At 46.6% G+C, this 15,463-nt stretch overlaps 2 protein-coding genes and 1 pseudogene across 3 annotated transcripts; all 3 read left to right on the forward strand.

Annotated features, from left to right (window-relative positions):
• Window positions 1-4,191: 4,191 nt before the first annotated feature.
• LOC125510777 (calmodulin-binding protein 60 D) lies at window positions 4,192-9,263 on the forward strand. 2 transcript variants are annotated; one of them, XM_048676039.2, is made up of 15 exons: window positions 4,192-4,414; window positions 4,525-4,582; window positions 4,710-4,846; window positions 5,300-5,351; window positions 5,446-5,498; window positions 5,644-6,119; window positions 6,854-7,014; window positions 7,233-7,430; window positions 7,529-7,721; window positions 7,792-7,920; window positions 8,051-8,148; window positions 8,235-8,346; window positions 8,444-8,538; window positions 8,660-8,723; window positions 9,002-9,263. In XM_048676039.2, exons 1-15 carry the CDS (start codon window positions 4,314-4,316, stop codon window positions 9,061-9,063), a joined length of 1,989 nt encoding a protein of 662 aa, XP_048531996.1. In that variant the 5' UTR covers window positions 4,192-4,313; the 3' UTR covers window positions 9,064-9,263. The 2 variants fall into 2 exon arrangements, with proteins under 2 accessions (XP_048531996.1, XP_048531997.1); XM_048676040.2 differs by having other exon boundaries at window positions 9,005-9,263.
• A 749-nt stretch (window positions 9,264-10,012) lies between these two features.
• LOC147973055 (uncharacterized) lies at window positions 10,013-13,484 on the forward strand. The gene is made up of 2 exons (XM_087524555.1): window positions 10,013-11,270; window positions 12,559-13,484. Exons 1-2 carry the CDS (start codon window positions 10,013-10,015, stop codon window positions 13,482-13,484), a joined length of 2,184 nt encoding a protein of 727 aa, XP_087380681.1.
• Window positions 10,493-10,586, forward strand: LOC125511844 (small nucleolar RNA Z247; annotated as a pseudogene).
• Window positions 13,485-15,463: the final 1,979 nt, after the last annotated feature.

Below are 15,463 nucleotides of genomic sequence, written 5' to 3' on the forward strand. Positions count from 1 at the left end.
GGAACAAACAGTTGGCGGGCGGCGGGCGTAGCCGACGAAGATATGCGGGCGAACGGCGTGCGTACCTGATCCTCAACGCTGGCGCCGCTCTCCGGGCGAGCCGCGACCTCCTCGACGATTCCATGCCATTTGTTGCACGCCAACTGGATACGCCCCCAATGATTCGCCATCGCCTTGGAGCCGCGCTGCATGTAGACGCCTTTGAAGTACGGATCGACGAGCTTCCGCTCGTCGAACTCGGCCTTGATGCGGTCCCAGTACGTCTCCAAGCTCTGGTTCGCGCCGATGGTCGGGTCGAGGCAGACGGCTTTCCATGCTTCGGCGAGGCATTCCTTCTCCTTGGACGTCCACTTGATGCGCGGTTCGCCTGACCTAGCCGCCCGCTTCTTCTTCTTCTGGCGCCCCTTCATCGGAACAGGAGCCGGCTCCTCCTCCTCCTCCTCCTCCTCCTCGGGTTCCTGCGCTTCGTGCGCGTCCTCGCCGTAGACGTAGCCAAGCTCGGCCTCCATGTCGCCGTTGAGATCCACTACCTCGTCCTGGGTGGCGAACCCGGGAGACGCGGCGGCCGCGATCGATCCTGTCGCGATGATGTCGTCCATGTCGGCTCCTGTGTCGTCGGCGTCGCCGAGGTGCGAGAAGGGCAGCGGACCACGTCGGAGATGGGGCGTCGGTGTGGACGCGTAGGCGGCGAGCGGCGAGTAGTTGTATGGAGGGTACTGCGCACCGACGAAGGCGGGTGAGGGTGTGCGCGTCGCGGGGTGGCCATGGGGAAAGGTCACGTTTGGGTTGAACCCCTCGTGCGCGTCGCCGTCGGCGTAGCCGGGCGACAACGATCCCCATGGAGAGTCGACGCCTTGCTGTCCCCAGGGCGCGTACTGGGCATGGCTGACGGCGGGTGGATTCATCATCCCCGCGTGGTCGACCGATGAGGAAGACGCCGCCGCACGCGTCGCGTTGTCGCGGGCCTTCTTGGCAATGGCCCTGTTCCGCCGGTCGGTGGTGACTGCGTCGCGTCACTGAACTTCCACCCTCCACTCGGCGCTCGACATGCCCGGTGGCTTTGATGGCGGCGCCCTCGGCTTCCTCTGCTTCGGCTGGGCCACGGTGCCAGTTGTGGTTGCCGCCGCGCGCGGCATGGCGTACTTCTTCGGCGGCATGGCGGCGACTGGAAGACGAGCTGGAGAGGGTTTGGCGGGAGAAAGGGAGAGAATGGCGGAAGGAAGGCGAGCGAGCGGGAGAGATGCGAGGGAAAAGCGTCAAGAAACGGCGGGAAAAGGCCCTCGGGTCGCCGCCAGGGCGGGCCCACGCGTCTTTTTCGCTTGCGCCGGCTCCCCAAACGGCCCCCAGGGCGCCGGGTTCGGCCTGGGTCCGCCGGCACCAGTTTTTGCCCGAGCCGGCGAAAAACGGGCTTCTGAGAGCGCGACTGGGCTATTTTTTTGGCGCCGGCGCGGCAAAATCGCCTGAGGAGGGCCTGTTGGGGGCACGGCTGGAGATGCCCTAACAGATTTAATAACCAAACTTACATGGTGATTTGGGCTTTTAACTTTGTTGAGATTGCCCTTTGGCTTAAAATGACACTCATGGCACTTCATAAATGATTTGGAGTAGTTGTGGCTTGAAAGAGGAGGAAAATGCTCGCAACCTACCAACCAGGCATGGTGGAGGGTGGTAGTAGAGGTCCAGGAAAGAAAAAGCAAATGGTTGCTAAAAAGACATTTTAAGGCGTTATGGGATGCAAATTTTCTAACAAATACCGGTAGGAAGGATTCGCGCCAATAACCAAAATCTGACACCTACACCCTGCGTTCACTAATGTAGGACATCTTGGCAGTTTAAAACTTTAAATTAAATTGCCAAAACGTCCTACATTAATCAACAGAGGTAGTAGTTCCATGCGCACTAACAAAATGTACTCTGGTATTACGTTTCAAAGTGGCATGACGTATATGTAGTCTCGTAGCTCATAAACCAATATTAGTACAATATTAGTAAAAATGACATTTTCCTATGAACTTTTGTTGGTAGTGGTACTAGTGGCGGACCTAGGACTTCAGTATTTGGGGTGCCAAACATCAATGCATTAATTAGTACTTCCTCCATTCCACAATGTATTATGTATGGATTTTTTTTGAAAAGTCAAACTTTATAAAGTTTGACCAAGTTTATAGAGAAAATATATTCATATAAATACCAAATACATATCTTTAGATAATCATATGACATATTTTCATATTGTATAAATTTGATACTATAGATATGCATAGTTTTCTCTATAAATTTGATCAAAGTTAGTAATGTTTGACTTTCCAGAATATATATATGCACTATATTATAGAACAAAGGACGTACAGAAGTTAGGGAAATTACACTACAGTAGGATACTTGCGGTTAAACATCATTGTAAATCCAACAGATAGTCTAAAAAGGAAGTACATTATTGCGAAATCCCTAAATCGCCACTAGTTGGTACATAGTCTTGTGAAGTGAGCCATTTGACAGTATCCGATGCAAGGAGACGAACGAAAGGGAGAAGGAACCAGGGCAGAGGAAGAAAAAGGGGGGAGAAAATGGATGAAAAGGAAGAAGGATGAGTGAGAAATGAAGATTGCACGTCGAGGTAGTAACGACCATAGTCAAGAGGTAGATCAATGTCAAAGGGCTAATGAGCTTTCTGTTGGGCATAGCAGAGGACATGATTGGGGTGTAGCTTGGACCTTTGTAAATTGTAATAAAATGCCATCCCATCACATGGGCTTTTCTAGATGGTTGACCGCATGCTTCTTTTGTTTCTTTTATGTCAACGGTCATGCATACCTCTGGGGGCTTCTAGGACAAGCCGAAGACTCTAGTTTCCAAGACACGCCGCTCAACTATGGTAGTAGGTGCCCTCACTCATCATCTCTAGTTTCCTGGACTCTAGTTTCCTGGTTTGCTTTGTGGTTCGGGTGATGGCTAGGTTCGGTGTCGTGTCCTTGTTGGAGGCATTGGCCATAACTTTTTTTTGTTGTCTTGGCTTCTTTGTGACTATGGTCGATGGCAAAATGAAGCTTTTATGTGAATCGGGGAGATAAGTGGTGGCTGCCTAGCCCTTATTAGTCACCGGCGGCTGGTGGGCTCATAGGTTGAGCATGTGGGGCATGGTTGGCCGTCCCTTGATCTAAAGCTAGAGGACATGGGTCCTATCTAGTCTCTAGGGATTCTTCGTTTTAATAAAGGCTTGTTGGACGTCAAGGTTGTCCCCTATTTGTGATGATCGATGGTTGGTCCCACAGGTGGGCACCCTTGCCGTGATCACATATCGGGTGCGTAGGGATGTCCCATGAGTCGTGTCCGGTGCCTTCAACTAGTAGTGGAGTGATGTTGGGTTCATTGTTGGTGTGTCGCGCTTTCTTCTATTTGTATTATTCCTTGATCTCTTTTCGTAAGGGCATCTCCAAAGAAGACCCTCAAAGCTCCGGCATATGTTTGGATTGTGGTGTCCGGATCATTTGTTTCAACTTTTATCATCCAATTGAGACATCGTCGGTCCACGAAGTGGTCCGGACGTCTGTTTCCGGCAAATCCAAGACAAACGCGAGGGAGTTACATCGGTGTTCGGATATCCACTTGACCAACAAAAAGCCATCACGTGGTCCTCATCTCTTTTATCTCTCCGCACATGCATGGTCTCCTACCCTCTCTTTCTCCCATCCGGACAAATAAAGATTAATTTATGAAAAAGCATTGGATGGCTCTCTCCCGTATCATGTCCGCGAACCACGTCTGGACATAAAAATAGACATGCATATACCGGAGTCATTTGCCGTAAGTCGGTTTCTTCAACAACGCCACTATGTATCATTCATCCGGTTGACTTTGTTTAATTTAAAGTTGACTTGTGAATTTCTATGTAAAGTAACCCCGTGTCTACAAAGTCAAAATGACGAGTAAGAGAGAGAGATAAATGTCCTTGTCAATTAGTAGTATATTAAACTGAAATGAAAAGAAAAAGAAAGAATAAACTTGAGTGGAATCTTTTGGTGGAGCTAGCGCGTTGGTGATCTCCGCTTCCATGGCGGGGCGGAGGCAGCCGGGCCGGCCCGAGCAGTCCCCCACCCTCGCACGCAACGCGGTTCGGTCTCGTCTCGCAGCCGAGCCCCGAGCGGCCCGCGAGCGCGCGTCCCTTTTCTCCTCTTCCCTCCATTTTTTATATATAGAAGCAGCCAAACCCGCAGAACCCCCAGACACACCGACGCCATCGCCATTCCCCACTCTCTCCTCTGCCGCTCCGCCACACCGCCGCAGCGCCCCCACCCACCCCGCGGAAGCGCGTGATGGCGCAGAAGCGGCCGCTGGAGGCCGCCCCGCCGGAGCAGGAGGCGCCGCGGTCCCCGAGGAAGCGGCTGCGCCGGACGGTGCTCGTCATGATGTGGCTGTCAGTATCTCTCCAACCCTCCCCTACCCAGCCGGCTAGCCGTTCGCCTCCTTCTCTCGCTTCCTTCCTTGATTTGAACTCACCGGCCGCGCCTGCCCGCTTCGCCGCAGGGAGAGGAGGAGGGCGAGCGCGGTCACCGTCGGCCAGATGGCGCAGATGGTTCGCCAGGTGAGGCTCCGCATTTCCAACTTCTTTATTTCTATATCCTATTCCTCCTTACTGTGCGTGCGTTTGGTGCTGTGGCGAGCGATAACTGACGAAGTTTGGTGGGTTTTGAATTGTTTCGGTGCGACAGGCGCAACTGGATATGGCCAAACTGTTTATGCTGCTCATGGTGCTCGTCGCGCGGCTTGGCTCCATGGAGAGGCTTCTCCTCGGGCTCCCCAACCTGCTCCAGAGGATGTTGGAAGAGCAGTTTCATGCTCTTCACAGGTACGTACATAATATTTGTATTTTGCAAGCACATGTGTCTATGCCAGAATTGAGATGTCCGAATATAGGAAATGACACATTTCAGGAAACTTAAGGAGAGTAATAACTGAAGTCCTGGTTTGCTTTCTGGGAACTGCCAATTTTATCCTCTGATAAGAAATAAACAAATAAACAAATAAACAGCCATCGCTATGTCTAATTGGCAAGATTGCTGTTGGCAACATAACAGCTCATATTTTTGGAAACATATAGTACTTGATAAGCATAGCACTATTTCAGGTTCAGGTTATCAAGTTATATTCATGAGTCATGGATTTGTTCTTCCTAAATGTATGGAAATTGTCTCTATGAGTCTATTCATTGAGTATTCCACTTTGGAATGTTGTGGATGTGATGGATCAAATGCATCCTTTGTTTAGTTAATTAATGTTATCTCTTGTTTTGTATCCAAAGATCTTTGATGGTATCCATGCAAGATACGATTCGATCAACTGTACAGACAGAGGTTAGAATCTGGATCTTTATCTGTGTAATAAGTATATTTTGTTTATCTGTACCTGCACTCTATCCTAACTACTTTTGGCTATGTCATGCTATAGGTACAAGGAAGACAAGCAGCTTCACTTCCTAATGGCATTGATGAACCTCCTAGGTATCTGCCATTTTATTTTTCTCGCCCTACATGTTCTTTGATTCATGTCATGATCCTTACTGTCAAACCAAGTATTTTATTTCAACATAATCTGGAAACTTCCTCTTGTCACTGCCTCACTCTCATCTTATTTTAAAAAATATAGGCAGATATCAGATGGTTTTCCTGAAACTGGAGGCATCACTGGAGTCAAGCTGCGCTTTGTCGATGTTGACAGACCAATATATACACTTTTCACTGGATGTTCAGTACAATGGCAGAATGGAGGAAACGCTAAGGTAGCCATATTTGAAAATGATAGGCAAATCATGCAGGGAGACCTTTCTAAATTGCAAATTGAGATTTTAGCAGTCCATGCTGATTTCTTTACTGAGCAAGGGCAAGCGGACTTCACCAAAGAGGAGTTCAACAAGCAGATATATATGCATAAAGGGAAAGAGTTAGTGTTGTCAACTGTTAGTCTAACAAATGGCGAGTCCTCTCTTGGTTCCTTCGTTTTTCCAGAGAGCTCCCATGGGAAAAAGTTAAGATTGACAGCACGAGTGAAAAGGCAGGTTCTTACTACCAGAGTTCAGGAAGCAATCACTGATCCTTTTGTCGTCAAAGACCGCCGAAGTGAATGTGAGTATATTAACTATATTGCATTGGAAAATTTAATACACTGTAATTTGCTCATTCATGGTGGAACCAGGGAGGGCCGAAGAACATTTTATTGTTTTCCATAGTTAGCCGAAGAACAAGCTCGTCCTTTAAGTGGCTGCCAGGCTAATTTAAGTTTAAAAAAATGTTAAACACATATCATATCTTCCATAAAATTTTATGGCCTTGTGCAGTGACATTATTTCATCTGAAACATATTTGGGATTGGCAGACATTATTTCATCTGAAACATTATATCATAAAAAGCATTATTTCATCTGAAAATATGAAGTCTTAGCACTAAATGTTCTGCTTTTAAAAGGGAATGGCTTGTTGCGTCACAAAATTTCTGTAAATTAATATCTATAGGCATATAATATCCCAAATACACACTGTCAGTCAAAACTGTATGACCTCCTAGGTGCTAGGCAGAGGCTAACCGCCTCGTCTAGCGGTACTTCGAATCTGACAAAACTATACTTAATACTGTGACTTGGATTTGGGATTGCACTTTTCTTTGGTCAATACAGATCTTATTTAGAGTTGACTATTAGGTCGTAGATTAATACTAAGCATGGTAAATCGATTTATTGTTTACCATGTACATTAATCCTTTTCTCAATGCCATTATCATCAGATGCAGTGGTAGCCAGAATGAAGCAATTGCATCTTAGCAATCTTATCTTAACACATCCTACAATTTTGTTTACTTTCAGTAAATAAAAAGAGTTATCCTCCGTCTAAAGAAGAAGCGGTACATTGTTTGGAGAAAATTTCTCTAAAGGGAAAACATTGTGCTATCCTTGTTGAGAAAAATATCACTACAGTGAAGCACTTGATGCGTCAGTATCACAGGGATGAATCTGTTCTCCAAAAGGTAAATATAGTCATAATTATACTTCTACAGTCTTCAGCGTTTCAAATTACCTGCAATAGATATTAGTTAATAGTTGATCATTGCTGAAATAAGATATCCAGCATCTCTTAGGAGTTACGACTTTTTTGGATATGCACTGCTAAATGTATTAACATGCACTATAATATCTGGTAGCATTTCATTAACTGATAAGATAACTCTCAATTTGTGGCAATTAGCTTACTGGCATGAAAAAAGGGGATTGGAATACCATGATTAAACATGCCAACACGTCTGTTCCTGGGGATGAGATCTATTCCTATTGGGTTCCAGAGGATAATTGTGAAATCTTATTCAATGATTTCTATGATCTTGTCGGTAAGATGACTGATAACTATGTTCCTTACAGTGTCAACAACGTCAATCAGTTTCCACAGGTATTAAATCTAATACTGTTCCACTTCTATCATAGTTAGCCAGTTGATACTCACTAAAATAATAGTGCTGGCAATTACCTTGAAAAATTCTGTTACAGCATAAAGTGAACAATTGGAAAAAATCTGCGTATAAGAAGTTTGACGAGCGGGAGAGCTCAGGTGGTCTTACCCCTGATTACTTCATGAATGATGGCCGCCCTGTCCGTGCAATGCCTCTGAACAATGATGCAGGTCCTTCTGTACAAGCTAGAACAACATGGCAATATCCTAATAGCATGGCCGCACAACATGGTGATTTTTAATTAGTTCCATCGCTGATCTTTGTTGCGGTACATGTTTCTCTAAATTCAACTTATTGCAGAATTTGGTGATCGACGCCCATTGAATGGGTTCTCACGGGCCGCAGTCCTGTCAAACAATGATGCCGGTCCTTCAAACCAAGAAACACTGCCGTTTTCACAGCCCACTTATGGACAGACTGTGCATCAAGGTCAATATTAAACACCTGCATAATTTTGTATCACACATCCTCCATACTGTAATTGCTGCTTCGTCGCAAGAATTTTTATATTTTATATGCCTTATGAATTCTGGTAGTTTTGGGGATCAACTTGCTGTAGGAACTCCTTACTATCTGGCCCAGGGAAATTTCATAAATGATCAGGGACAGGGATCATTTTCAGCAGAGCCAACTATTCCGTCCCACATTCCTGTACCAGTAAGTTATAAAGTTACATATGGCACAATCAACAATTCCATCCCACAGTTTTTCATTGACAGCCTGAAATGTTTCCTGGATGGTAGGTTCCAGAGGATGACCCAATCACATTCACAGCTGCAAGTCTAACTGGCCAACAGAATGGACACTTCAGCTTCTCGACAACTGTTGCTCCTGTTACTTCTTATCCTGTAGCAGGTGTGCTTGCTACGCCCAGTTTTTCTAATTTATATGCAGTCTTCTAGATCAATAATTCTCAAATCACTTCTCCATTATGCATTGTTGGGTGCTGAAGGTGTCGCTGGGACTTCCTCAGATGGAGTTAGTCTGGGAACCTCGTCAGTTAACAATGTGCAGGCTGACATCTTCAGTGGGTTAAGTCCATTTGAAGTACGTTTTTAAATATATCATGGGAATCATTCTTAAGAACAGAACAAATATCTTCACAAACGATTTTATGGAAGTTTCTTTTCTTCCCTTTTCTATGTCATGATTACGTTTGTTCTTGCAGTCAGAGGAATTGCTAGAACTACAAGCACATCTGACAGAGCAGGACTTCGTGCAAGCTAACATCGGTATGTGATACTATTTAAGTTACTTCTGTTGTGAGATTACCTCTGTTGACAATTAAGCTCCGACAAAAGTCCTTTCCAGTAAGAATTCTTTCAGACTTCGAAACTAAGATAAGATGATAGCAAATTAGTGTTTATACCTACAGAATAGCTAGACCTTGTATGCATAACTCGTGAGTACCAAATTATTGAAATGCCGGCTCCTTCAAAGTTACAATTAGGGGTGAATCTAAGATCTTCCTTTTGTTCCATGCCATGACAGAGCGTTTGTTTCATTTCAGCAGAACTGCCAAATTCCGACAGCCAATTTTACGGTTATGAACATGATGGCGGCGACCGCTGATTAAACCACGAAGCAACTGCAACTGGCCGTCCTCTACCATAGTAAAGTATTCAGTGTGACTAAACATTTGTTGTAGATATGAATAATTTGTAAATAGCAACACATATTTTTTCATGTTGCTCCGTATATGCTAAATTTGTTACCTGTTGCAGTAAACATTTGTCTTGTATTCTTAAAGAACGAATCTTTTACAAAAGAGAGTATCTGGCTTGCACCCCGCAAAAAAAAGAGAGTATCTGGCTTGCATTGAATCCTGAGAGCAAATATTCACATTGCTAAACATTGTGTAATCCTGTTAACCCTTTTTTTTTGTAAGTTGAGTTTTTTCCCGGGTATGTCCACACATTTTCAGTCATAGTATGATGTGCATCATGGAAATTGTTCTCAACAATTTGAACATGGTAGTAAAATACTCATAGCAGAAGAGATACTAGACTAGCTACATACGTACTGTTAGACATGCAATACTGACATGTCACGCATGTATAAGTGGCATGTCACGTATTCTCTTTTATATAAACATTAGGAGATATTGTTAGGAGGTTAGAGATATCATTTATTCTCTTTTATCTCTTTATCTCTCTAAACCTCCCTGTAATCTTCTCCTTTCGGTTAGCCCTTTGTGCTGCCGGATCATGTATCAACCTCTCCTATCAATATATATCATGCAGGTCTCCATGTACGGAGATTGAGACGCTTCCATCATTCTCCACATGGTATACAGAGCAGGCTCTTCCGATTGCATCTAGCTTGCACCTCCTACCTCTCGACAGCCGCCCATCTCCATCGTCCCCAACCTAAGCTTTCCCTTCAGCCCGCCACCCATCCCCTCCCATCATGTCTTCCTCCAACACCGCCATCTCCTCCACCCTCAACTACAACACATCTGAGCCCGGGTCATCCCCAACCTAAGCTTTCCCTTCAGCCCGCCACCCATTCCCCTCCCATCATGTCTTCCTCCAACACCGCCATCTCCCCCACCCTCAACTACAACACATCTGAGCCGCTTACCCGGACGAACTACGTTCTTTGGAAAGCTCAAGCTCGATCCCAAATACTGGGCGCTGGCCTCTATGGCTACATCGATGGCACCACCGCGGAGCCTTCCAAAATCCTCACAACCAAAGACAAGGATGGCAAGGATCAGGTCATCCCTAACCCTGCCTATGCCACCTCGCTTGTCCAGGATCAACTGATCGTTGCGTATCTCCTACGCAATTTGTCCAAGGAAGTCCTCATCCAAGTTGCCTCGCTTGAGTCCTCTCATGCGATCTGGACTGCCTTGGCCACGATGTTCTCTGTCGTCTCGCTATCCCGCGCCAACAACCTTCGTTCTGCTCTCACCAACGCCCAGAAGGGATCCATGTCAGCCTCCGCCTATTTTGGCCACATGCGCTCCCTCTCCGATGAGCTCACCGCAGCGGGCAAACCCCTTGGAGAAGGGGAGCTCATCTCCTTCATCATCACCGGGCTTGACATGGATTATCAACCTATCATCTCCACGCTAGACATCCGCACCGAGCCCATCACCGTTGACGGCCTCTTCTTCCTCGTGTCGAACTTCGATCAACGCATGGAGATGTTCCATGGCGATGGTAATGGTGGCTTCAAGTCATCCGCAAACATTGCCTCATGGGGTCGTTCTGGTGGCAGCAACGATGGCTACCGCAAAGGCGGGGGTGGTGGTCCTCGCGGTGGTGGCAGCAGCGGCGGCGGCGACTACAACGCTGCCGGTGGTGGACCTGGCGGTGGCGCTCCTAGTGGCTATCACATGGCGGGCGGAGGCGGCGGCTACCAGGGTGGCGGCTATGGCTTCCACCAAAACAACGGGGGCTACCAGGGGTCGGGTTCTGGTGGTGGTGGTCACTATCATCTGAACCAGAACTCCTCTGGTGGCGGCGGCTACAACCGGCACTCCGGCAACAACAATCGGCGCCCCTCCCAAGGGTATGAAGGGTATGAAAATAAATGTCAAATATGCAAAAAAACAAACGATATTGCAAAAGACTATGATTGGCGCTACGCCGATGACAAGAATTCCCAGAAAAAGAAAGTTGCAGCTGCAGCCGACGTGTCTTATGGCGTTGACACCAACTGGTACATGGACACGGGTGCCACCAACCACATTACTGGCGAGTTGGACAGGCTGACTATGCAGGAGAAATATTGTGGCCATGATCAAGTCTACACTGTAGCAAACGGTGCAGGTATGGAGATAAGTCATGTTGGTCAATCTTTTATCAAAACCCCACACAAAAATCTTGAAATCAATGACATCCTATATGTTCCAAATGCTTCCAAGACTTTGCTATCTGACCATCGTATTGCTCTTGACAATAATGTGTTCTTCTTTTTGATCAAGGATCAGGTCACGAATAGAGTTCTCCATAGGGGTGTCTATGTTGAAGGCCTCTATGCTTTGCTTCCCAAGTATTGCCAGTACAATAAGAAAGTGTATGGTGCCATCAAGCTTTCTGCTGAAAGGTGGCACAATCGCTTAGGCCATCCCTCTTTTTCTACCGTTCATCAGATTCTTAGTAGAAATAAACTACCAGTTGTTGGTGAGAGGAACTTAGAAACCATTTGTGATTCATGTCAACGAGCAAAAAGTCATCAGTTGCCATATCCTGTGTCCACTAGTGTATCCACTAAGCCTTTGCAGCTTATTTTTTCTGATGTATGGGGTCCTGCCCCCACCTCTGTCGGCAGACATTCTTATTATGTGAGCTTTATTGATGATTACAGCAAGTATACATGGATATATCTTCTTAAGAAACGTGCTGATGTGTTCCAAGTTTTCTACAATTTTCAAGCTCTCGTTGAACGCAAGTTTGACAACAAAATCATTTCTGTGCAGTCAGACTGGGGGGTGTGAGTATGAGAAACTAAATTCTTTCTTTCAAAAGATAGGTATCTCGCATCACGTCTCTTGCCCACATGCGCACCAACAGAATGGCTCTGCTGAACACAAACATAGGCACATCGTTGAAGTAGGTCTTGCTATCTTAGCTTCTGATTCAATGCCACTAAAATTTTGGGACGAAGCCTTTCTCTCTGCCGTGCATTTCATTAACATGTGGCCTAGTCGCACTATCTCTAATGAAACACCCACTGAACGTCTCCTTCATGTCACACCAGATTACACAACACTTCACGTTTTTTGGTGTGCCTGTTGGCCAAACCTTCGTCCCTATAACACTCGTAAGCTTAGTTTACGGTCTAAGCAATGTGTTTTTCTTGGGTATAGTGCTCAACATAAGGGTGTCAAGTGTTTAGATGTTTCCACCGGACGTGTTTATATCTCACGTGATGTTGTGTTCGATGAAACTCAATTCCTTTTTGCAAAACTCCATCCAAATGCTGGCGCCCTTCTCCGAAAGGAAATCATTCTCCTTCCTCCTCATCTCTCCGACGTTCTGTGTGAGGGTAATGATAATTGTACTGACTCAACTTTGACTAATCCATCTCCTGTTGCACCCGAGTTTTGTATTTCAGCAGAAAACGACGTAGAAAATAATGTATTTGCAGAAACAGAAGAGGACACAAGCGATCCAAGGGAATCCTCATCGGGATCAGCGTCCCTGACTTTGTCAAGCCCGACCGCATCCTCCTCGGGATCGCTGCTGGGCTCGGGATCACCGCTGGGCTCGGGCAAGCCGCTCACCAACCCACCGAGCCAGCCCCGCCCTGCCATGTTGCGCCTGCCCATCGAGCCGGTTCCCCCAGGCGAGGCACGCCAATCAGCTGTAGGGGGCAGCCTGACCAGGCGGTACACGCCGGTCTCGCAGGTCTACTCCAGGCGGCCCCCTGCGGCTGCATCGGGTGGGTGCGGCGCTGTCCCCGTGGCCGATCTGCCTGGATCCTCTGTGGCCGCGCCTGCTGTTCCTTCCACGACCGCTGCCCCAAAGGATCCCGCTCTGCCAAGCGGCTCCGCGCCCTCGGGATCGCTGGGATCTCACCCGTCGCAGTCTGCGCCTTCGTCAGGATCATCTGCGGCTCCTTCGCTGCTGCCTCGTACACGTCTGCAGGCAGGAGCAATTCAGCTGGTTAATTATAAAACAAAGTATGGTTTAGCTGCTTCCTTTGATTCCATAGGTGAACCTCGTAATGTTGCCGACGCTCTTGCTGATCCCCGGTGGAAGCATGCTATGGATGAGGAGTTTCGTGCTCTGCAGAACAATAAAACTTGGCACCTTGTTCCTTATCAGCCATGTCAAAACATCATTGATTGTAAATGGGTGTATCGCATCAAACGTTGGGCAGACGGCACCATTGATCTCTACAAAGCCAAACTCGTTGCTAAGGGTTTTAAGCAGAGGTATGAACTTGACTATGAGGACACTTTCAGTCCTGTTGTTAAAGCTACCACCATTCGTCTTGTCTTGTTTGTTGCTGTGTCCAGAGATTGGAGCCTTTCTTAGCTAGATGTACAGAATGCGTTCCTCCATGGTGTTTTGAAAGAGGAAGTTTACATGAAACAGCCTCCTGGGTATGAAGATAAACACAAACCGTTTCACATTTGCAAGCTTGATAAGTCCCTCTATGGTCTCAAGCAAGCCCCTAGAGCATGGTATTCTCGCTTGAGTGCTAAACTGCAAGCCCTTGGTTTTGTTCCTTCCGAGTCAGATACATCACTGTTTATTCACAAGAAGTCACACACTATCATTTTTGTGCTTATCTATGTCGATGATATTATTGTCACCAGTTCCTCTGATAAGGCAGTCACAGCTTTGTTGCAAGATTTGCACTCAGATTTTGCTCTCAAGGATCTTGAAGATCTTCACTTCTTTCTTGGTATTGAGGTGAAGCAAAACAGTGAAGGTGGTCTACATCTTTCGTAGGAAAAATATGCAACTGATCTTTTGAGCAAGGCTGGGATGCGAGACTGTAAACCATCCCCGACTCCACTTTCCAGTGCAGAAAGATTATCTCTTGCAGAGGGTGTACTCCTGAATCAAGAGGATGGCACCAAGTACAAAAGTTTGGTTGGAGCACTTCAGTACTTAACACTTACACGGCCTGATATTTATTTTGCCGTTAATAAGGTTTGTCAGTTTCTGCATGCACCTGCCTCAGTTCATTGGACTACTGCTAAGTGAATTCTGCGATATGTAAAGAGCACCTTGAGCGTTGGAATCACTTTCAGCAAGTCATCCTCTACTCTTGTCAGTGCTTTTTCTGATTCTAATTGGGCAAGATGCTTGGATGACAGACAGTCCACTGGTGGTTTTGCAGTTTTCTTTGGACCTAATCTTATTTCTTGGTGTGCCAAGAAGCAAGCAATATTGTCACGATCTAGTACCGAGGCAGAGTACAAAGCACTAGCTAATGCAACAGCTGATATCATTTGGGTTAAGGCCATGCTCAAGGAACTTGGAATACATGCTCAAACACCATGTCTTTGGTGTGATAATCTTGGTTCCACATATCTTTCTGCTAATCCTGTGTTTCATGCAAGGACAAAATACATTGAGATCGACTATCACTTTGTGAGAGAAAGAGTTGCAAGCAAGGAGTTGGAAATTCGGTTTATTCCTTCAAAAGATCAAGTTGCAGATGGATTTACAAAAGCTTTGGCTACAAGACCATTCGAAGAGTTTAAACATAATCTCAACTGCAGAAGTTCAGATTAAGGGGGCGTGTTAGACATGCAATACCGACATGTCACGCATGTATAAGTGGCATGTCACGTATTCTCTTTTATATAAACATTAGGAGATATTGTTAGGAGGTTAGAGATATCATTTATTCTCCTTTATCTCTTTATCTCTCTAAACCTTCATGTAATCTTCTCCTTTCGGTTAGCCCTTTGTGCTGCCGCATCATGTATCAACCTCTCCTATCAATATATATCACGCGGGTCTCCTGTTGGGGAACGTTGCAGAAAACAAAAATTTTCCTACGGTTTCACCAAGATCCATCTATGAGTTCATCTAGCAACGAGTGATCGGATCCATCCACATACCTTTGTAGATCGCGAGCGGAAGCGTTCAAAGAATGGGGATGAGGGAGTCGTACTCGACGTGATCCAAATCACCGGAGATCCTAGCGCCGAACGGACGGCACCTCCGCGTTCAACACACGTACGGTCAGCGTGACGTCTCCTTCTACTTGATCCAGCAAGGGGGAAGGAGAGGTTGAGGAAGATGGCTCCAGCAGCAGCACGACGGCGTGGTGGTGATGGAGCTGCAGTACTCCGACAGGGCTTCGCCAAGCTCTATGGAGGAGGAGGAGGTGTTGGAGAGGGAGAGGGAGGCACCAAAGGCCAAGGTAAGAGGTCCTCCATCCCTCCCACTATATATAGGGGGGCCTAGGGGGGGCGCCGGCCCTAGGAGATGCAATCTCCTAGGGGGGCGGCGGCCAAGGGGTGGGGGCTTGCCCCCCAAGCAAGGGGGCGCCC

Source organism: Triticum urartu, chromosome 5A (genome assembly GCF_056163025.1).
Source record: "Triticum urartu cultivar PI428250 chromosome 5A, HENAU_Tu73, whole genome shotgun sequence".
Lineage (NCBI taxonomy): Eukaryota > Viridiplantae > Streptophyta > Magnoliopsida > Poales > Poaceae > Triticum > Triticum urartu.

Excerpts from the sequence above, each read along its gene's own strand:
- LOC125510777 (XM_048676039.2), top strand. The coding sequence starts at position 4,314 with ATGGCGCAGAAGCGGCCGCTGGAGGCCGCCCCGCCGGAGCAGGAGGCG. Across the intron at positions 7,722-7,791 it reads TAGCATGGCCGCACAACATG|AATTTGGTGATCGACGCCCA; the intron begins GTGATTTTTAAT and ends AACTTATTGCAG. Across the intron at positions 8,539-8,659 it reads GTGGGTTAAGTCCATTTGAA|TCAGAGGAATTGCTAGAACT; the intron begins GTACGTTTTTAA and ends TTGTTCTTGCAG.
- LOC147973055 (XM_087524555.1), top strand. The coding sequence starts at position 10,013 with ATGTCTTCCTCCAACACCGCCATCTCCCCCACCCTCAACTACAACACA. Across the intron at positions 11,271-12,558 it reads CACTGTAGCAAACGGTGCAG|CAGAAAACGACGTAGAAAAT; the intron begins GTATGGAGATAA and ends TTTGTATTTCAG.